At 34.9% G+C, this 23772-nt stretch overlaps 1 protein-coding gene across 1 annotated transcript in view; it reads right to left on the bottom strand.

Moving 5' to 3' along the window:
• Positions 1 to 23772, bottom strand: part of STK3 (serine/threonine kinase 3) — a 272655-nt gene that overhangs the window by 190816 nt on the left and 58067 nt on the right. Inside the window, exon 4 of the mRNA XM_059165944.1 lies at positions 17809 to 17923. Coding sequence (XP_059021927.1) covers positions 17809 to 17923 — 115 coding nt within the window. The remainder of the gene's footprint in view (positions 1 to 17808; positions 17924 to 23772) is intronic.

Here is a 23772-nt window from a genome sequence, read left to right as displayed (position 1 = left end):
TAGTACATGGATACATCTTAAAATTATCTGTGATACAGTACTATTTTAACAATCCATTTGAATACTAAAGCTCAAACAAGGTATCTACACATTAAGCCTTTTAACTCAATTATGAAATGAAAGGTTTCTATCCCTCAATAAATTCATTTAAACAACAATAAACAGTAACATTTTCTAGAACAGAGATATAGTGCTATCTTTAATTTTTATACTACTTCATAGCTATAAGGAGTATTTTATGAGTCTCACAAACAACTCGGTGAAGTAAACTGAAACACATCATCCCTTTTCTAGATGAGGAAACAAATTCAAAGAAATAAAGTGGTCTATCAAATATCATACAAATATTAACTGGCAAAGCCCATGTCTTCCAGCTTACACAAACATGAATATATGAATTGGTCTCAATATAAGAAAACAGAGTTGCAAGACTTGCTCTAAGGATGATATTCAAAATATCTGACAATTAGTAAAGGCAATGTCTAATCAAAAGAGTCGCCAACCATAATACTAGTGGTTAAATTAAGAACAGTTATCAGACATAAACAAGCAGTAAAGCTGAGTATTAGGGCAGAATGCCTGCCTTATCCCAGCATTCAAATGCAGATTATTTTAAATGGTGTGTCAGTCAAACAAAACAAGTATATTGTTGTTAAATTCTGCAAATAAGCACTCTCACTTGGTTTGAAAAGTAATCTTAACTGAGGACACCATAAGTGACTTCCTGAGTATTTTATTAAAAATATATGCTTAGGGGCACCTGGGTGGCTCAGTTGTTAAGCATCTGCCTTAGGTTCAGGTCATGATCCCAGGGTCCTGGGACTGAACCCCAAATCTGGGCCCCCTGCTCAGTGGGGAGCCTGCTTCTCCCTCTTCCCCTCTCCCTGTCTCTGTTCCCTCTCTCACTGTGTCTCTCTTTGTCAAATAAATAAATAAAACCTTTTTTAAAAAAAGAAAATATAAGCTTAATGCCATTAAAACAAACCTACAAATCAAAGATTTAAACATTTTTAAATGACATAAATAAAAATAGAAGAAAATCAAAGTATCAAATCAGTAGGCAGAGAAGAATAGTTTCTCATCAAAAAAAAAATGAGACTTTGCTAGCTTTGTCTACATAAAAACTATAAGCAGGACCCCTGGGCTGCTCAGTAGGTTAAGCATCTGTCTGCCTTCAGCACAGGTCATGATCCCGGGTCCTGGGATAGAGTTCCATACTAGGCTCCTTGCTCAGCAGGGAGCCTGCTTCTCCCTCTACCGCTCCCCCTGCTTGTGCTCTCTCTCTCTCAAATAAATAAATAAAATCTTTTAAAAAAAAAATTATAAGCTTAGAAAACAGAAAAATACAGAAAATGTAGTAAGATATTTAGTGTATAGATTTAGAACATAAAGAGCTCACATAAATCCATCCTTCAGAAAAACAATAAAACCTAACAAATAAAGAGGCAAAGAAATAAATATACAATTCACAAATATACAAAAACTAAAAACAAAGCTGTTAACATACACAGAAAATATTAAACTTCAGTAATTATCAAAGAAAAGCAAATTAAAACAATGAGGTATCAATTATAAAATTATCCCATATGGATCACAATGTTGCTGAGGATAAGAGCACATGTGTGGCAGACAGGAAGAATATAAAGCATGTGTACAAGTGATCTAAGAATATATAAGTATTTTCCAAAATGCCCTAGATAACATTCAGGTGTGAAAAACACTTTATTGAGCACCTGCTCTACACTGAATTTAAAAAATCTTTAACCTACCCTTACGTGACTCCAATCTAGCATGAAAGACAGACTTAAAAACTCACAAACTATTATTAAAAAAAACACTTTTCAAAGTGAAATGAGATCACAGTGGAGAGCAAGTAACTAGGGAAGAAAGTGGAATTGGCATTAAAATTAGGCTCTGAATAAAAAAAGTAGTTTACAATCAAGAAAAAGAAGAGATTTCAAAAGAATAATTAAAAATTAACTGGAGAATACTAGTTATGAAATGGCACCCAGAAATCAAGTAAGGCCTGTTTTGGGGTTTTTTTTGCTTCTATTAAGATGAGAAAAATGGTTAAAAAAAAAAAAAAGTGAAGGGCCAAATTTCAGCCTTCTAAGTATAAAAATGCAGGTAAATCTTAGAAATTTGAAGGAATAAATGATTGCCTGGCCTCTTTTAAATAAATGTCAATGGTATCAAGTGAACTCTGGATAAAAGCAGTATCTATATCAACATTTTACAAGCATTTTGTGGCACTAATAAAGAATGAGATAGGAACTTGCATTTATTTAATGGACACTATATAACAGATCTTGAACAAAACGTTTATTTCATGTCCTTTAAACACACTATTTTGTTATAAAGTAGGGAAAGGAGGGAGGAAGTCAGATAGTTGATAGTCATTTTCTTAAATAACATTTTGTTCTCAAACAACCTTTAAGTATAAGAAACTTCATTTATATATAAACATAGCCAGTTACCAAAGTGACTAGAATTCTATTTGGCAACAGAGGGAACTATTTATTCCCATTACTATATACAATTTAAAGTAATATCATTTTCATTTCTATAATTAAGACTTTTCATCAGTTTAGAGAGACCACATCCATCTATTTCAAAATGGTCAGGTTTATTTTAAAAACACTTAAAACACACACACACACACACACACACACACACACACACACACACACACCATACAGGAGAGAGGATCTTACTTTATACTGAGGAGGTAACTATGTTAAGATTTCAGTTCTAAGATGGAAAACTCTTAGATCCTTTCTCAAACCACAGATGACACTTCATTTAGTGGTATCAGTCAAAATCCTTTCAAAGGAAAAATTTTATTAAGAGAGTCCTTCATCTTTGGATTTAATTAGGTTATCTTTAATACAAGTTTAATTTTATTTCTATCACTAAGTAAATGGGACAATATCATTTTAAAATCATTTGAATCACATTTTAAAGTCTATTTAAAAAAATAAATAAAGGAAGGTGGGAGAGATATCATAAACCATGAATGAAATACTCAGTAATCAGGGATGGAAATAAGACTTTTATAGCTGAGCTAATACATTAAAAGACGGAAGTCCACATCTGGTTTTAATACTGGTCTGAATTCACTGGCAAATTTAAAAAGAATCTCATTGTACAAAAACAAAAAGATGGTTTTGATAGGCTTTAGTCCTCTGGTTACTTTTGTTTCTGAAGTCATATGATTAGTATAATAATATGATACATTTAATATGTCACTGCATATATGGTTTTGATAAAGATGCACCCACCAAATTGTCTCAAGGGCACATGCACAAGCTGTTTTAAAATATACATACTGCCTTAATGTTTTTATGTCAGTAAAAACAAATGTAAGTGAGCTTTTGTACGTTCATAAAAAATGAAGAGTTGTAATTTTCTAAAAATGAATCTTAACAATGTTACCTATACCCTACCTTTTTGACATAATTATTTATTTATATAAAATAATGCATTAATTCTCTATTTAGTACCTATGATCTATTTAGAAAATGAGAAAGAATGAGACATAGTTCTCCCTTGCAAGGACTACAGGGACAGCTAACTATATTTGATTATAAAATTTTAAGTTTCAACTTTCACAGTGACTTTTCATAAAGTCTTGAACACCATTTGATGAAAACTCACCAGTCTTTTAAGAGTCTTTTAAGTCCTGGATCAAATCTCACCTCTTTCAAGAAACCACCCTATGCTCCCCAAGTCAGGGTTTGCCTACCCAGTGATGATAACTGATAATATTGACAATAGCTTACATTTACTGAGATTTACCTATGCCGGCCATATTACAGCCATAATTTCACTTCATAACCAAACACAACTGTGGGAGGTAAGTACTAACAAGAATTTACTAAGGGCCTGTTATACTGCCCTTGCCTTCATAGTGCTCAAAATTTAGTAGAAAGGGAAGGGCACAGGAACAAATAATTACAACATTAAGTAATGCTGGTAGCAACAGGCTTAGCTATAGGGGCACTCCAAGACAGCAGTTCCTAAAGTTGATTATGCATCACAACCAGTACTCTTAAAATAAAATCCAAACCATATCATTTAGCCCTGAGGTCCTTGAATGATACAGTTCCTACCAGCCTTACCAATCTCACCACACAATCTCCCTACTCCAAGAAGCCTCCACAGAGGAGGTAACTTTTGAGCTGACTCTTGAAGAATGAACAAAGTTCGTCAGGTGACCAAAGAGGGAAGGAAATATTAGCTAAGTGTAAAGGCAACAGACATAAAAATATATGAAGTCCAGTACTAGCGAATGGTTCCTTTGTGTCTGAAGTAACATGTACAGAAAAATACAGCAAGCTGCAAACATAGGTTAGGGCCAAACTTTGTTTGAATACTCACAGATTTTTACGTGGAAAGATGATCTGAACATATCTGAACTTTCAGAAAGAAAACTGATGGCAGATGCTCAGTCTACTAGTGTGGAAAGCTAGTGTGGGGGGAGATAAGTAATAAAATCACTTGTAATAGTCGTAGAACAGGAGCAGCAGCCGTAGCAGCTAACAAGTATGCAAACTTCCTTACCACTCCAATAGTGATCTGTGGTAAAATTAATAATGAACATCTTAAGCAAAATGAGACAAAAGTAGGGAAGATGAAGAAGAGTCAGAGCATGCAGGGAAGGCACTGAAAACAAAATCCATACTTCTTTCATAAACAAGATGAAATTTCCTCAGCACTAAAAAATCGTGTATGACTTAGGTAGCAGCCTCTCAACCAAAAAAAAAAAATTGTTACTAAAAATGAATTTGCCCTCTACCCCAGTAATGCCATTTCTCAGAATATTTCCAAGGGACATAATAACATAAGTTTGCCAATAAACAAATATAAAAGTTCCTTCAGCTTTTATTATAGTAACAAAAATTGAAAAGCTGGGGCTCATTTTATCCAAAGTACTGAGAAAAAATGTATTTTGTTACATACTCACGGACCTATATGTATAGTATAGGAAGATCTCTAAGATATATCAGAAGTTAAAGGAAAAAAAAAAAAGACAGTATAGAACACCTATATATAGTAAGAATCTAAATTATCTAAAATTGTTAAATTTAGGGGTGCCTTGGTGGCTCAGCCAGTTAAGCACCTGCCTTTGGCTCAGGTCATGATCCCAGGGACCCTGCTCAGTGGCAAATATGCTTCTCCCTCTTCCTCTGTCCCTCCCCCGTTCTTGCACGCACTCTCTTTCTCTTTCTCTCTCCCTCTCAAATGCACACACTCCCTCTCACAAATAAATAAATAAAATCTTGAAATAAAATATAATTCTTAAAATTAGAGATCTGCCACCTAAGGAGCTAAATTCCCATTTTCTGTAAAACTAACTTACAAATATCTCTTGATTTCCTAAGACTAACCAAGACTTTACTGGATAAGACACAAAAATCTTCTCATATATTTTTCTTTAATGCTAGAGAATATTCACTATTTCAACAAATCTCTTAAATAATTAATTAAAAATTATATACCATTTTTAAAGTTTTTGCCTTGATAATAGTAAAATGGCAATTTAAGTTTGTGCAGAATTTTCCAGGTTACAAAATGCTCTGACACTCATCCTCTTTGTTCCTCCCAAGAAAGCACTGAGGTAGGTAAAGCAAGTAATATGATATTAGCTCCATTTTAGGCTTAGGCATCTTAAGTTTAGAGTAGTTACACAATGTACCCATGATCACAGAGCTACTAAGTAACAATGCAGGAATTAGTGCTGGGTCTTCTGGTTCCCTGTCCAAGACTTCTTCCACTAAACCTTATTACTTCAAATAATTATTGTCACCGTGTGCTCAAGATCATACTTAAGACAGGGAGGGAGGACTTACGGTCTATCTGGCAGTAACAGGCAGTCCACCAGGCAAGGAATGTACCATATAAAAATCAAGTGTATGAAGGTGGGCCTGACTGATGAAAAGGAAATAGAACTGGGAGAAATGCCAAGAAGAACAGCAACTAAGGTGAAGACCGGGTGGTTTACCAGTAAGGGCAGCCAAGGAAATACCTTTGTAAAGTTAATTTACTTAGTTAAGGTGGAAGAGAATGTCTATTGGAGGAACTATATTGTAATGTGAAAAAATCATAAATAAAAGTGTTTATAATCCAATCAAAAGATTTAGGAAAGATGTAATGGAGCGTAATGTGTATGATGTATTTAATCAGAGATTAAGACTTGGCACATGATTGCTATGAAAAATTTGAAAGGTCTAATCCTATAGTGCATGGTCATGTTAATGCTGTGGCTTGGAACCTTAAGAGGCATGTGTGACATATACTTAGAACTCAGTTTCACTCTGTGGAATACACCAAATAAGGATCAAGAATTACTTTCCATACCAAAGGACCCATTCTCCTAAGATTCTAGTAGAGCTCTGAACAGTAGTACTGCTGAGGCTGAAAAAATTCTCAAGAAAAGATGTCCTGGATACCAGAACTAATACCAAGGTCAGTCCACCTGGTCTGATAAGGAACCATGGGTCTTTATCCTGATGAACAGACTTTCCAGGAGAGGTCTTAGGGCAAACATTTACTGTTGACACAGCAGAAACAGGTTCCCAGAGATACTAGCTCTTCCATCCCTTACTGTGACAGAAGGAGAAAGGATGAAGACCCACCAGTTTCCACTCTCAATGTCAATAAATACCTCTCCTAACACTTAACATACATTTTGGGAGTTATTTAGAGGTGGGTTTTCTTAAACTGTGCTTTATTCCTGATATATTTTGTTCTGTCTCTAGTTTTAGTAAATATATAGAATTATCTTTTATATTTTGCCAATCTAACACCCATTCATTCTTCTCCTGCTAACATATTCTGATTCCCTTTAAGAAATCACTACCTCCCCGTTCTCAGAATATGTGTTTCTAGTGGTCAGCTTTATCCTAGCTCCAGGTCAGACACAGACCAAGATCTAATCCAATTACCACTTCATTTTTTGGCCACAATGATACACTCAGGGAAAGGTACCTCACCCATTCAGACGGTGAGGCACGAGACTGGTTGCTGAATTTCAACTAGAAAGTATAAAAAAACCCAGTAGCTGCTGGCAGCCATCTTGCAACTATGAGGCAAAAAATCTGTGTGAGACTAGAATCAATACAGAAGAATCAAAATAAAAAGATGAATTCAAGTAATTCCATTTATCCTGAATCAGCCATGCATGAAACTAGCTCTGCAAAGATTTTTAGTTACATGGACAAATAAATTCCCATTTTGGCTTAAGCCAGTTTAGGCTGGGTCTTCTGTAACTTATAACCAAGAGTTAAAACTGACACAGTAAACTTGAAGTTGATACCAAAAAGTGGGGATGTTCCTAGAAAAAAGGTTTGTATAAAGCACAAACCACTGACCCACTCTAAAAATATTAAAGGTTATTCTAGATATTTAACTGCATGAGATCTCTGAAGCTGATTTCTATATTCTACCCCCGAACAAAAGGAATACACTTTTGGGAACAGGGAAAGTAATATAAGCATGTTTTTTTAAAAGGAGCATGCGGAGTTTTTCAAGTCTTTTTTGCCTTCATTTCCTAGTACCATTTCCCTCAGCTAATAAATGCTTACTCCAAATCGTATTAATATGACATTCAGATTTCTCATTTTACAGAACTCCCTGTGCCCATTAGTTTTTATGGCATATATGATATAATCACATAAAATGGTAACCAAACACATTGCTAAAAATCAGTAATTTAGAGAAAGTTGACGGGTTAAGCAGCAATCTCTGAAATACCTAAGTCTCAAAGGTAATACTGAAGCTTACATGTAAGAGTTTATATGAACATCCATCAAGCCTCAGATTCCAACTTCTTTACAATCAAAATTTCTTCCCCTCTTATTACTTCTCTCTTGAGAGAAAGAATACATACATTTAATAGGGCTCTTAGGTATTCAACATGAGGAAAACACTGGGAAAAACAGCACAGCAACTCAGTAACTCCCTCCACCCCTCACCACTCTATCTCATCCCACCCAAAAAAAGAAGGAGTGAGAGTATAAAATAGCCATGGTTTTAAAAAATAAAAAATTTATGAGATTCTTCCAGAAAAACACAAATCTGTTTAACACAAAGTACATACATTAGAAAACATAACTAGAATATTTTAGCCATTATTATATACAAAAGGGCAGAGAGAGGCTGTCTTTCATGAAATCTGGTTTGCAGATGTTTGGCAAAAAAAAAAAAAAAAAAAAAAAAAGATTAATAATCTATCACAAAGTCCCATAACTAGTGATTCAAAATGAAAGCTTTCACTACTTACACCATATGTAAATATACATATATACACGCTGTTTATAATCCCTTGATCTGAAGAGAAAGAGAACTGATACTCTACTGTGAAAATGGTCAGTGGGCAGACATTTTAAAATCCTTTCCCACATGAAAAGATTCCTGAAAAAGAGATCAGAAGACAACAGAAAAGCACTCAATATATATGGAGTTGTAAATCCTCTATGAACCAGTATCTATTACACAAAGGGGGAGCATGCAACAAAGTGATTAGGGAAGTCAAACATGAATTAGTTCAATAACACAGAGGCAAATATAAACCCCTGAAAAGCACTTTATGGAACAGAAATCCATACAAATGGAAAAGATATCTATTATTAGCAATGAAACAATATTAAACTTGAAACTCCAAATAAATCTTAAGTCAGTAAGAAATTGGTATGCCTTCACCAAGAAAAAAAAATGTATTTGAAGTAATACAAAATACAAATAAAGGCAGAACACATTTTTTTTAAATACAATAAATCAAATATTTACTAAAAAGACTATTACGTACAAGGCACTAATTCAAAGGGTACTAAAATAAGACACACCCTAGTAAGTTGTGAATAGCTAATGTCTGATTCCATTAAAGAACTTTTCACTGTACCTAAAAATGCAGTTCTCTTATTAAGTCTATACCTCCCTTATTAACAAAGATAATTCAAAGTACCCATGATAAATACTAGGATTCTGTTCTTGGTTCCACAGTCCTCTAGTATATTCTGCTCAACCACATTCCTACGTGAGGTGACAGGCTGATGATGACAGTGGCAAGAGCAAATACATAGTGGGCTTTTTATGTGCTAGGTGATATTCCTCATACTTTATATATTTAATCTTCAGAACAACTCAAAGAAGTAGGGTGGTCTTCTTATCCCATTTAGCAGATGAAGAAAATGAATAACGGAGAAGTTAAGAAAGTTGCCCAAGTTCACACAGCTAGTATGCAGCAGAACCAGAATTCAAACCCAGATACCCCACCTCCAGAGTCTGTGCTCTTAACTACTACAATTCAATCCCAGTAATTAGATATAATTTCAGAAGCTCCTTTCTTCTAATCTATTGACCACTTTACGATTCCGTTTCCCATCTACAACATGGGTCAATAATATTTTTTACTTCATACAGTTGTTTAATCCTTGCATGAGGATTAAATGCAAAAACATACACAATGTGTTTAGAACAATGCCTGACACATACTAATACTTTATAAATAACTATTCATAAAATATCTATCAAAAATCTATCACTGGAGTTGAGAGTAACGGTTATAAAACTAACAATCAGTGAGAATTTACCAGGCAGAATGGTCTTAATGTGGCCTTCACACTTCACACAAAGAAGTGATGTCTAAATAAAACTTGGCTTTCCCAATTCTTTCCATTCTAAAACAATAAGCCCCACACAAGCTTCGAGGAAAACACATATACATAACTCAGGAGCTGATTTTCTTCAGTCTGGAACTTCCTCTCCACTATTTTTGTTCCCTCAATTGCTCTCTCACCCCCCACACACAATATCACAGAAATGAATGTCGTTCAGGTAAAGATAAATACTAAAAATTTCTCTTATATAGCAAGATAAATGTTTATATATGTTTTAAGACTCAAAATTTATTTGATATTTTAAAGTCATTCTCATCTGGACAGCTGGGTACTAGGTATTCTGAAAGGTTTCAGCCAGAATACTACTCTCACAGTTGCCTTTCCTAAAGAGCTACAGAATTACGGAAACAGAAAGAACAATAGCAATCTTCTAGTCCAAGGTCTAGTGCTGGTCAAGATTTAAATTTGCTTCTAATTTTCTGTTGTGACAACATTCTTGTCTATGTCTCACTGTACAATTATGCTAGGATTTCTCTAAGTACAGATGAAAGAGAATTGTTGGATGGATCCCAGAGTGCGTATGCATTCAAATTTATAAGGGATTATCAAATTACTCCTCAAAGTAGTTGTAACAAATACCTAAGAATATGAAAGTTACATAAAATATACATAAGGTGAAGGGGGACTATCACTGACTCAAGTTCAAAAGCCAACCTAAATTTGTAATTAATTTTAGTTACTTGCCTCTCCTCCTCCTGAAACCTCATTAAGCTGATAGAGACTTTCAAAAATAAATAAGCTAATAACAAGACAATCACCACAGGAGAGTACAATGAATTTGGAAGCATTCTATAGAAAGAGCTACAGCCAAGAGCAGGCAAAGAAGGGTTCTGCAACAAAAGGAGTGACTGCCAGGTAAACTCCAGGGGGCTCCAATTAGCACCATTGGTTGGGCGGGGGAGGGCAGGAGTAAGAAAGGGATGGAAATGGTGGCTAGCTTTTGCATTGAAGCTGAAAAGAAGAAAATGGAATAAGAAAAGAAAACAAGAAAATAGAATCCCTACTCTACCCCTATCCCCATGCCCATATGTGCAGATAACCTGCATTCTCGCACTGACCCCCACATGTGAGTGGTTCTCAAGAAATTGAACAAGAAACTGAACAAACTGCCTCTGTAGGCCCTTCCCCTAAAAGCCAGCTCCCTGCCCATTCACCCTAAAATTATACCTGCTAGTCAAAAACATTGTCCAATGCTTCTAGTTAGAGTTGTCAGCTTTCCTGCTGCTCAGCCTTGTCATGGGCAAGACCAGAACAAAGAAAACAAGTGAAACAACCACCACAGACAAAGTGGAGATGATTCTAGAAATAGAAAATAACTTTTTGAAAAGCTTTTTTTTCTTAGAGTGATGAGAAAATCTTTTGCATCCGTGTCTCAGCATTAAAATATTACAAAAAAGGAATGATAAAAAATGAAAGAGTTCTTGTAAGTTAAAATATGAAATATGAAATAGTAATATGAAAAATACTGAAATAATAAGTCCAGTTAGAAGAGTCAGAAAACAAAGTAGAAGAAACCATCCCCTACCTGCTCCCCAAAAGGCAAAAAGATAAAAAAGAAAAAAAAATCTAGGATTTTTAAAAAAAAGAATAATATTCAGGAGATTTATCATCCAGTGAAAAAATCAGAAGAGGAGCTTATCAGAGAAAGTGTTCCAAAGCTGAAAAAAGACACAAGTGTTTACTTGAAAAGAACTGAGTGCTAAACATAACTGATAAAAAGGACTCACACCTAGGCACATGCAGTATCAGAAACATCAGGATAAACAGAAAAGTCTAGAAAGCTCCAGATTTGGGATGGTGGGAGTGGCAAGTGGGCAGGTAAAAAAAAAAAACCTACAAATAAATAAAACTGAGAGGCATTAGCTATAACATTAGCAACACCGGATGCTAGAAAGTAATAGACGAAAGCTCTCACAGTTCTAAGAGAAACTAATTTTCAATGCAAATTTCTACATAAGCAAACTACCAATCAACTGTGAAAGCAAAATAAACACATTTCAGACATGCAAGGACTCAAGAGTTGACCTCTTATTCTTGTACCATGAAGAAGACAGTTTAGGAAGACTACAAAACAAGGGTGAAAACCAAGGAAATAGGAAATATACAAGAAAATGATGGCACTAACCCAAAAGTCCAGTGAAAAGAAATTCCAAGGATGCAGCTGTACAGCAGACCTAAAAAGCAATGAGTCCACATTAGAACAAGAAATCAGGAAGCTCCAAAGAATGTCTTCTCAAAGAAGAATCACATAAATTCCAGGAAACAGATAAAATGAATAAGAAGGCAGAAGACATTAGCAAAATGATAAAGATGGCATATGCTGCTTCTCTAAACACGAAGGGTGGGAGGTTGGAGGAAAACAAAAGGAATACCTCTAGGAAAAACAAAAAATTATACAGCAACAACATGATCCTAGCACAGATCCATCAAAGTACAATGTGGCAACGATTCTGCGCAATTATGTGTGAAAAAAGTAAATCCATTTAAACCAGATGTTGGGACCTTCCTCCTTCAGATGACCTAAAAGTATGACACTGAACTTTTAGAGAAGGAAATATAATTTTAGCATATCATTGTTTCCTCTTCCAAGATGTCCTCTGCCCTCCCTTCTCTGATTCACTGACTCATTCATTCATTCACTCATTCATTCATTCATTTATTCATCCATCCATCTACGCATGCAATGAATATTTACAGAGCATCCTACATGACAGGCATTGTGCTTGGAATGGAGATAAAGCAGTAAACAAAGAAGATAAAACCCTGCACTGGTGGAGCTTGCCTTCTAACAAGAGATGACAACCCCTCTTCTAAGAATCTGCTACGGGGTTCTATCTCCAACAAAGCTTTCTCTGAAATTCTGTGTTCAACTAAGATCTTCTCCTTTACTGCTCCTAAAGAATTCTAACTCTTCATAGAGTTGAATTCAGTTTTTATATAGCTATTACCTCAACAATGTAACAACAGAAAATTTATTAGTTATTTGTACCTCTACTGCAGAGCACTGCGCCTAGATCAATAAATGTTTTAACCTTTCCATTCAACTGAAATGTAAATAAAACTGCCAAGTAAAATGTAAAGCAACAGAGATGTTAACTATTGTTTAACAGATGAGGAAGCTAAAGTCCCTGTCAGGTAAATGACTTGCTCAGATCATAAAACTAGTCTGTGAAAGAGCCAAAACTAAAATCCACAGTCTTAGGTTAAGTATTTAGTGGCCATATATGGGGCGCCTGGGTGGCTCAGTGGGTTAAAGCCTCTGCCTTCAGCTGGGATCATGATCCCAGGGTTCTGGGATCGAGCCCCGCATCGGGCTCTCTGCTCGGCAGGGAGCCTGCTTCCTCCTCTCTCTCTCTCTCTCTCTCTCTGCCTGCTTCTCTGCCTACTTGTGATCTCTGTCAAATAAATAAAATCTTAAAAAAAAAAAAAAAAAAAAGTATTTAGCAGCCATATAAAAGAATGGGCCAAAATGGGAAAGGGTAACTTTTGGTCTTTATTTTCTCAGAACTTTTCCAAGTACACAACAAATGTCTAAGACATGGACTCTATTTCTTCCATATGTCAAGCCATGGCTTAACAATTACATAAAGAACATTGTGAAAGTTTCTAATCAAAAATATAATCTACTTTTAAAAAGCTTCAATCTCATAGAGTTGTATATTTCTACTTTGCTGTATATAATACTTGAAACACATAAATGTTTAGATGTTAGATGACATTTGATATAAAATATACTCATTTTTAAATGAGTATATATTCCCTGATGAGGAAATCTTCAAAATTATTCCCATAAATATATTTTATAGATTCCCATAAATATTAGACTTTTTGTTCTTTTTAAACTTGAAAACACTAAAAATAAATAAGTAACACTTACATGAACTTCCACTAATAACAAAAAAAAGGCAAGAGGCTTCTTCTTCATCAGCCAACTTGAACCGTATTAAGGTTAAAGTTATCAAGATACACATTTGCAAATTAAAGCATAAAATTATATTCACATACATACATAAGTTCTATAAAAATAAGGAAACCAATGCAATAGATTCTGTTATTTCACGCATTCCAAGGTTACTGGTAAACACACGTTCTATGGCCTTTCTTTGTTATATGAATGTATCTGTTCAATAACCAGTAATATTAAAACTAAACAGAAGTAGCCATGCAAATTATAACCTAGCTACAAAAATACAACACTGAATAGAGAGTTGTTTTATATACATAGGACAAGAAGCCAAGGAATGGATCCTGTTTCACTTCAACAAACATTTATCAAAGCTTTGTTAGATGCCAGAAGCTACTCCAGGCACTTATATTTCCAAAATGAATACATAAAAATGTCTGTCCTTGAGTGGTTTACACTAAGGAAAGGCAACTGCAACTATTTTTCTAAACACCAACAGCTGACCAATTAAGTGTGCTTTCTAGATACCACAGCAGAGTTATCTATAGGTAGGTTTCACCAAACTTAAAAGATAGTTCAAAACAATGTAATTATTTTGAAAAATAGTCAATTACTAAAACACATGACATTAGGGTTTGAGCTGTATTTGTGAGTCTGATCACGGAAATCAGGAATTTAACTCACATATATTTATAGACGCCCCAACACTCAGAAGTTGAAAGATTTAATGAATACTAACTATATGTTCATATAGCAAAGATTTAATGAATACATCTACTTAACATCTCATTTACTCATAATGCACCCAAGAGACTCAGAGAAACTCTAATCACACACGGGAATATAGGCTTCAACTTCATCCTATTTCTAGCAGGAACTCGAGGGGGTGTGGAAGAGGGAAAGCAATTACCACAATCACCATTCATTATCAGCTCAAATGCCAACTCTCTGATCTGCCCCATGTTAAGGAGCAACATTTAAATAGATAACAATCCCAACCCTTTGTTGCTCAGCCTCAGTTCCAATCACTGGAATATGCTTAATTAATTCTTAAACCTAAATCTATGCTTTCATCTTTTCCTAGATGTTTCCCACAGAAAAAGTATAGGTCAGGGTATAAAACTTCTGAAAGATGTATTTTGAAGCTCCTTCTTTATTATCTATTCTGACAATAAGATAATTGGTTTCATGACTTTTAAAATATATGAAGGGCTCATTTAACTATTAGCAAACTGTAAGGCAATCCTGAAAACTGGTAAGAAAAATGCCAACAACAATAACAAAAAGATAAGCATAAAGAGGAATAAAAGAGCTAATACACACCAAAAAAGGTACAAAGTCTACCTACTGGTTAAAATATGTAAAAAAGCAATAACAATAGTAAAAATTATAATAATAATAGCAGTTAGAATTTATTATGCTCGTAAATATACAGTAAAGACTTACCTAATTAATTAATGAACCAATTAGATAAGAAACTACTCAAGAAAACAGGAAAAGTTTCAAAGAGGACATGATAGGTGAGATAGATGGTCCCTCATGGATGAAAATTCACTAGGCAAAGCCTGAGGGTAAGGGAAACACTCAAAGGCGGAGGAGAGGATAAGGCAGTAACATTTACAAAAACACCAATATATGAATCTAGTTTCTATTCTAGGAGCCATCTCTATTCTACAGTGCATAACAAAAGTGACAAGTTATAAAACTGTACAGACAAGAAGGAGGTAAGGCACAAACAATGTTCTACTTCAAGCTAAAAAGATTAAACTTAAGTGCTTTTTAAAAGGTATGTAACTTAATCAGATTTGTTTTTTCCTGTATCTTTAATTTTCAAGGAAACATCTGATCAAAACCAGATAGCAATTGATAATTAAATATCAGTAGTACTTTACCCTTAATGAGATATCTTTCAAAGACAAGCACAATTCTACAAAAAGACGTTACTTAGGTGATCTTCCAAAGGTCATTCCTTTTAAATCACAACCTAAAAGAAACTGCCAACCTAGAATTCTTTACCCAGTAATTACATCATTCAAAAATGAAGTGAAATAACATTTTCACTTATCGCCATCATACCCACATAAAAGCACTAAAGGACGTGTTCTTCAAGCAACTGAGAAATGCAGAAAAGAATAAGGAACAATAAAAAGCATAAACACTGACAATATAAACAATAAGAATGTCTTGTGCTGTTTAAAATGTACTGAATAGATACATTAAATTAATAAATTAAAATAAATAACAAAGCATATAACAAAAAACAAAAGAGAATATAAACTCTAAAAAAAAATGTTCCCATACCCTTAGGAAAAAAGTGATTGCTCTGTGACCATGAAAACAAATAATTACTAGAGTGAATTTTAATGGATCAAGGACAACTGTTTCACTGGTCACATTTTTGAAAGCCAGCCAATTAATTGGTAACAGCCACACCTCTGAAATTTAGATAATTAGGATTATCACTCCAGTGATCATTCCTATAAAATGATCAAATATTTACAATGTCCAGGCATTTAAAAAAAAAAAAAAGGAAGGATACAAATTTTATATTACTAATCCTCCCAATAGTGGAACTCTTTTCTGATACTACATAAATGAAAGAAAAGCAGGATGCAAATATTCTAGAGATTTAACAGGAGCTGTTATCGAAGGCAATTTCCGGAAACAATAAACCTACAGCTCCTGATCCTATCCTGAGCTGTTCTGAGTTCTTTTTCATATCTGGGAATCAGATTCTTCCATGCTACCCCACACCCAAGGATAACTGTTCTGTGAGAATAACAAACTATTCCAAATGTGTGACTCCCCAGTATATTCAGTGGATTCTGTCTTCCAAAAAAAAAAAAGAATGTGAATGGGGTAAAATATTCCCTTTGATAAGGGGTAAAGGAGATTCCTGAGAATAATGACTCATTCATATCTGTATTTTATAACTACAGCATACCTTCACAGTTTGTAATTATTGGCAATAAGATAATAAATTCCCAATATTTCCAATATCTCCTATCTATTCACAATGGTAATATTAAAATTTAAAATCAAAAAACCAGATTTTCCATTTCATACACTTTTACTTCATATTTCTAATACTTGGTAATTTAAAATGCCAAATGCACTGAGTTTAGCTCTGAAATGATCTTAAAACACTTCTCCAACTGGAGTATAATTATTTTTAATTAAAGCATTGTTCTGCCACTCAAGAATCTTCTGATTTACATAAATACTAGTTAAGCGCCACAGAAATTCTGAAATATATAATTAGAATGTCACAAATCACTTAATTCATTCTGTCAAAACAGGGATTATTTTAATTTCTATCTCACTTCTTTTAAAAGAAATCCTATTTACTTTATTTTCTCTAACAGAAAAAAAAAAAATTAGTAGGATAAACTTACAACATATTTCACCAAACTTTAAAATGATGCTGGTTAACCACAAATTGACTCAAGTAGTTAAATATTTTTCTGAATGTATTTCACTGAAATACGTCTGACATCATACAGTAATGTCATATAGTAATTAGGTTACTGTTCTACAGAATTACTAATTATTTCACTGATTCATTCTTACTCTAACTTCACAGATAAAAAGGTCACTTTTGATCTTATGAATTATCCAAGTAAATTAGATGCATTTCTAGCATAAGTTATTAAACAATTTTGTTAATAAATCTTTTACTTAGAATTAAAGCATAACCATAAAAAGGTACTATTAAATAACACATCTCACTAATTTGAATTCACACACACACACACACACACAATTATGAGCTAGCTTTATCATTTCCCAATTTCCTGACAATATTTGGGAAAATAAAGACAAAATTTGTTTTCAATTATTTTTTAAAATTCAGAAACCTAAAACTCCAGGTGTTTACCATAGATTATAACACAAAAAAAATTAAAGAAGAATATTATGAACTTTAAATAAAATTCTAGCCATAACTTACATACTGATTCTAAATGAAGAAGTGGAGTACTATGGTAGATTCTCGGTGATTTACCAAAAATTTCCTAACAAATAAATCAAACAATTATATGACTCTCAAATTTGCTATACAAAGACATATGGCTGGTTCTCACACCTCGTACTAGATCCTTTTACACTGTAAAACCTCTTCGTTTTTCACCCTGATATTTCCTTTGTAACAAAATACTACCAAGTCAGATTCTAAAGTATGAATCTTTAGAAATGAGATTAGCAAAACAATTTAAAAATACTTACCGTCTTGTTTCGTAATCTAATTATGTCCGAGACAGAGCCAGCTCCACAGTACTCCATAACAATCCAGAGGTCTGTGTTCTTAAAATAACTGCCATAGTACTTTACAACATATGGGCTAAAGAAAATTACACAGACAATTAAACTTAGTTAATTCCCAAAGAAAATTACTTCTTAATCCCAATACAAAGTATTTCCAACATTTCATACTGTCCCAGTAAGTTAACTTAATGAGTAAATATCTTTGTACATCAAATTGTCTATATGTAGAATTCAGCAACTGTGTGTAATTAGGCTTTAATTCATGGATGAAATTTAACAGGATTACAAAGCAGAGGAGGCCCAAATGCTTTGAGTGATTCCCAAGAAAATAAGGCTTTGTTTTGGCAAAGGATTTAGTATATAACATAAGGAACAAATGAAGATATTTTAATAAAGCATTTTAAATATAAATCTTTAAGGAGTTTGCATTCAGTCAAATACTACTACTCAACTTTAAAAATACTCTATAATTTAACAAAGCCAAAAAAATTATTTTAATTCTCTTTTATTTGGGCCTTTAAAATGCCAGAGGTTTTTGTTTTTTGTTTTTTAAGACTTTATTTATTTATTTGACAGAGAACACAAGAAACACAAGCAGACAGAGCAGCAGAGCTCCAGAGAGGGAGAAGCAGGCTCCCCACTGAGGGAGCCCAATGTGGGGCTTGATCCCAGGACCCTGGGATCATGACCGGAGCCAGGCAGTTGCTTAACCAACTGAGCCACTCAGGCACCCTGATTACAACTATTTTTGCTTTAAATTCAGATAAGTAAAACTAACAATTCAAAATATTTCTGAACTGAAGTTTTATGTCTTTCAGAGCAAAATAAACTATGTTTATAGCCTGTTTTTAGGAAGACTTAGAAAGAGACAAATAGTCACATGTTTATTTAATATTTAATATTTATTAAGGGCAAGCTATATATACTGATATGTAAAACATCTTGCCCAACTCAAAAAGGCAAAGTATCCATATTCATAGAATACATAAAAAATAAAAACAAGGTAACATAAACTACATAGTAGACAGTTTAAATGCCATAAGAACTAAAATAAGGAAATGGTAGAGCCAGCAGAAAGGATTTGTAGAAAGGGAGGGATTTGCTATGAAAGAAAGGTTAAAATTTCAAAATATGGGTGAAGAAGAGATAAGAACATTCTAGAAAAAAGAAAGGCCATGAGCAAGGGCACAAAATAGAAAGGACAAAACAAGAATGGCATAATTAGAGGACAACTTGTTCAAAAGATACTTATATCCAGTAGTAGTTATCATGAAAAGTGGCAATAAATAAGACACAAGAACCAAATTAGCAAAAAATAATTATAAATGGAAAGTATTATAAGAGACTACATAAAGAGACCACCAAAATAAGAGGTCAAAGAGGACGGTCAGGGAAGACTTCTCAGTAGGGCCTTTAATTTTAGCCAACTCATCAATCAAGGGTAGAGCAGACTGAAGCTTAAGGACTCACACTAAAAAGGAAGCTACAAGACTGGAATTCCCTCCTCTCTTATCCTTCTGCTCCTTGTTACCTAGTACAGACTTGCTTCCTAACTGGTCTCCTTGTCACAGTTTTCTCCCCCATTCTGTGTTTTTGACAAGGTTACCTTCCTTTAAAACAAAAGTAAAATAAACTGATCATATTGCTCTCCCATTTAAAAACAACAACAACAAAACTTTCAATGGCTCTCCATTACTGAAAGGAAAAGATCTTAAATGCTTCATATCATATATAGGGCTTTCCAAATCTACCTCTCTACCCACATCGCTCATACTCCCCATCTGACACCTTTATTCTGCAGACACACTCAACTTCGGTAGGTGCTGAGATTGGAAAGTAAAAACCAGGAGTTCCTAAGTATTCACTGGACCAAGAAGAAAAGTGCTTGTTTACAAGCAAATGAAACCAACCTACACACCCAGAACTTCAAATTGTGGGAAACATAAGAAAGACTTCTTTAAATACATTTCTTTAGAGTATGAGTCCCTTTGTAGAAACCTTACAGAGAGTCTGCTCTCAAGAAACACCTGTGACCCAGGTCCTGCACCTTAGGGGTTCTAATCCAGCAGGTCTTTTAAAAGCTCTATGGTGACTCTGATATAGACCCAGAGTTAAACCTCACTCCAGGAGAACAGTCTTCAAAGAGCTTCTTTCAATATTAATGTTCTCATTCAAAATTTTGAAAGTATTAAGTAACAATAAATTCAATTATATTCCCTGAAAAGCACACAGAAAACATATATTTTTATCTTGCAATATAGTGGAGTAATCAGCAGTTCTAAGGGTAGGACTGACAGCCCTTATGAAAATTATGAATTCTAACTTGGGTGGCTATCTGAAAAAGCAACTCTATTTCACTTTAGGGGTGAGTCAAGAAAATGGCTTTGGGGACAGGTAAAATTCTCTTCAAGAAATACTTTGTGGTCCATTCTAACACATAATCAAGTCCATGGATCAAGGTCCAATAGTTCTATATCATAAAACATAGTCTCAATAATGGTAACCTAGAAAAGTATTCAAGCAGATAGGGCTAAACAGCCACATGAAGGATGCATACCTAAATACAGTTTCTATCATTCAACATTCAACATTCAACATTCAACATTCATTCATTGACCCTCTGCCTAAGCCAGATAGATATTCAATATGCAGTGGTGAACCACACAAACACAATTCTGACTCAAAGAGCACACACCAGCATGAAATACACTGGTCTGAGAGAAGTAAACCCACAGAAAAATACAAGTACTAACTGTAGTTTTAAAAGGGGAGGGGTTGCCATGAGATAAACTGGCTGAGACTTTATTTTGCATTCATGAGGTTAGGTGCCATTCTGGCTTGCTCTCCATTTTAGCCTCAGTACCTCCCTTCTTATATGAACCCCAAAAAGCGGTGAATAAGTGAGCAAAGAAATAATCACAGAAAAACTGACAGAAGGGACCTAATGCAGACCTCCCTAAAAGAATAATATTTAAGGCAAGACTCAATGGTTGGTTGGAAGTTAACCAGATAAAGAGCATCCAGGCACCAAGAACTTCGGTGCAAAGGCCCTGAGGAGAGAAAGAGCAAATCATCCTTAAGAAGTCAAAAGAGGAGTCTGCCTAGAATTAAGTGACTTAAGACTACTGTTGAATACAGTGTAGTTGCAGATGGAGGCAGGAGCCTGATAATGAAGGGCCTCAGAACCAAGGTAAGGAAATTGGGGTTTATTAGATATGTAAAAGAAGATCTGAGAAGAAATTTAAGCAGAGCAGTATGATGACCTAATTTACACTTTTAAGATTTCTCTGGCTGCTGTATCAAAGCTAGATTGTAGGAAAGCAAATATGGACACAGGTAGAACAATTAGAAAATCATGTTAATATAGGCATGCAAAAGATTGCACTGGGATTATCTTTTTATTTTCTGTATTTGTGTGCTTTGACATCTGTGACCTGCTAACAAGGCCTCCACTGTCCCTCATCAGGATCAGCACCTGCGAATGCTCCCTTCACATGCAATCAAACCAATCAGAAGTCCAAACCCCCCCACCACCTCCAGAGCCACTGTTTCCCTAACCTCATCAACCCAGAGCCAAATACCAGACAAGGAGGGACTGCCCTACACCCCTGACCTCACTGAAATCACTAGAACTAACCAATCCAAAACCTGTTTACCCTATCTCATCCATTCCTTCCCACAGAACTACAACAAAGGCTTTTGTCCATGTTTTCTGCTCTCTTCCTCTGCCTCCTAACTGGCCCTGGTGCTTCCCTGTATAAGCCTTCCCTCCCCTTCTCACCAGATCTTGTATGATAGGCTCGCATCTCTTGGGATCCAGAAGTATAACAATTTATCTCACCATACTTAAATAATAATAAAACCTACATTTGTAAAACGCCATGAGGTGAGTGGGAGTGAAAAAACAAAAAAACATAAGAGAGAACAAATTCCAGAAATATTTGCAAGGCAACATTCAGCAGAACCTGATAACGACAGACACTGGCAAACTAGTAAGCAAGTCTTCAGGGCTTTCTTCACTGTGTCTCCCTTCAACTGCACACTGAGCATAAGCTTAAGACTGGCCAATGAAGATTAAAATTTAAAGCTGTAATTAAAAAAAAATTACATACACAGATACAAATATGTTCAGCAAGAGTACAAGACCTGGGATTTCTGACTCAGGCTATTTCCACTGACACACATCGTTCATTCAAATTCATTCATCATTCATTCATGTATCATTTTAAAATAATCAGCATTCACTGAACAACATATTATGGCCTAATGACAGAAGCTAGGGAGAAAAATGGGTAGACTTTAGTGACAAGAAATGTCAGTCAAGGCAATGGGGAATCCCTGAAGAAATTCATGCAAGAAAATAATACAATCAAATAGCACTTAAAGAGGATTATCACATGCGAGACTGTCAGGGGCCAAAGGTAACACTCTTCATTTCAGCTGGCCAGTTAACTAACTGTACGGTTATTTAGATATCCTAATATCTATTTTTAAACCACACACTGATTCTTGAATGTTAGCATGAAGGCAGAGTTTCCTTCAAGACACAAGCTCTATGTCATTTATATAATTTTAAGCAACACACAAAATTCTAATTCAGCCGTAATTCCTAAGAATCTTGACTAAGCCACTGTATGGACTTACAGGACATATGAGAACCCAGCAATTCTGTATATTTTTAGCACAGCTAAATCGTTCAATATGACTTAGAAAATTCCATTGGGGGGAGGCACAAGGAAGACATAAGTCAAATTACTGCACACACCAGGAAGCAAAGGTGAAATGTGATGCCTTGATAACTGGGGTGGCAAGCATGAGCCATGTTCCGCTCCTTTCTCCCGGGCCATCTCCCACCACCTCCTTCTCCTGTCCCATGTATTCGTTTCCCTTCTCCTGTTTAACACCTTCAACCCAGTGAAACTACGTATCATCTTTCCCCACTTTCACTGGGGGAGGGTTCTCCCTGTCATTCCATGCCTAATGACCATATCATCTCCATTCCTGTCTCCTTTCCACACCTCCTCTACACCCTTTATCCTGCCAGTCTTCTGCCAGTATCACAATTCAAAATAGAAACAATATAAAATGAGAAGTGAGAAAAACCAGAGCGAAAAGTGGAAGCAGCACTACAAATTCTTATGGTCTATTTGCACCTTAAATAAACACTACTTGTCGTACAAATTATTTGTAATGAATCGTTATGTTTAAGCTTCATAAGGAAATTTAAATGTTAATTTTTACTGCCTAAAAGGTAACTAACATTTTTATACTAAGTTGAATTTCATTGTAACTGAAGATAACCATGTATTGCTAAAGCTATTTTTAATAGTTTTTATTTTTCAGAGGTTTAGGTTCACAGTAAAATTGAGTGAAAGATACAGAGACTTCCTACACACTCCCTGTCCCCAAGCAAGAATAGCTTCGCCCATCACCAACATGCCCCTCCTGAGCACACAAATGAGAATCTACTCTACGCCGACATCATACACAGTAGTTTCCCTACACTAAGAATCCTCCGTGCCCCACCTATTCATCCTTCCCACTTTCCTAACCCCTACCAACAACTGATCCTCCATAGTTTTGTCTTTTCCAGAATATCATAGAGTGGTAGCTTTTCTGACTGGCTTCCTTCACTTAAAAATATGCATTTAAGTTTCCTCACTGTCTTCTCATGGTTTGATAGCTCATTTCCTTTTAGTGCTGAATAATATTCCACTGTTGGGATGTACCACAGTCTGCACTCACCTACTGAAGGACATGTCGGTTCCTTCCAAGTTTTTGGTAATTATGAATAGAGCTGCTATAAACATCCATGTGCAGGTTTTTATGTGAACATAAGTTTCAGCTCCTTTGGGTAAACACCAAGAAGTAAGACTGCCGGATCATATGGTTAAAAGTATGTTTAGTTTTATATTAAACCAACCA

The sequence above is a fragment of the Mustela lutreola genome, chromosome 3, assembly GCF_030435805.1.
Source record: "Mustela lutreola isolate mMusLut2 chromosome 3, mMusLut2.pri, whole genome shotgun sequence".
Classification (NCBI taxonomy): domain Eukaryota; kingdom Metazoa; phylum Chordata; class Mammalia; order Carnivora; family Mustelidae; genus Mustela; species Mustela lutreola.
This window is presented reverse-complemented; position numbering and strand designations above follow the sequence as displayed.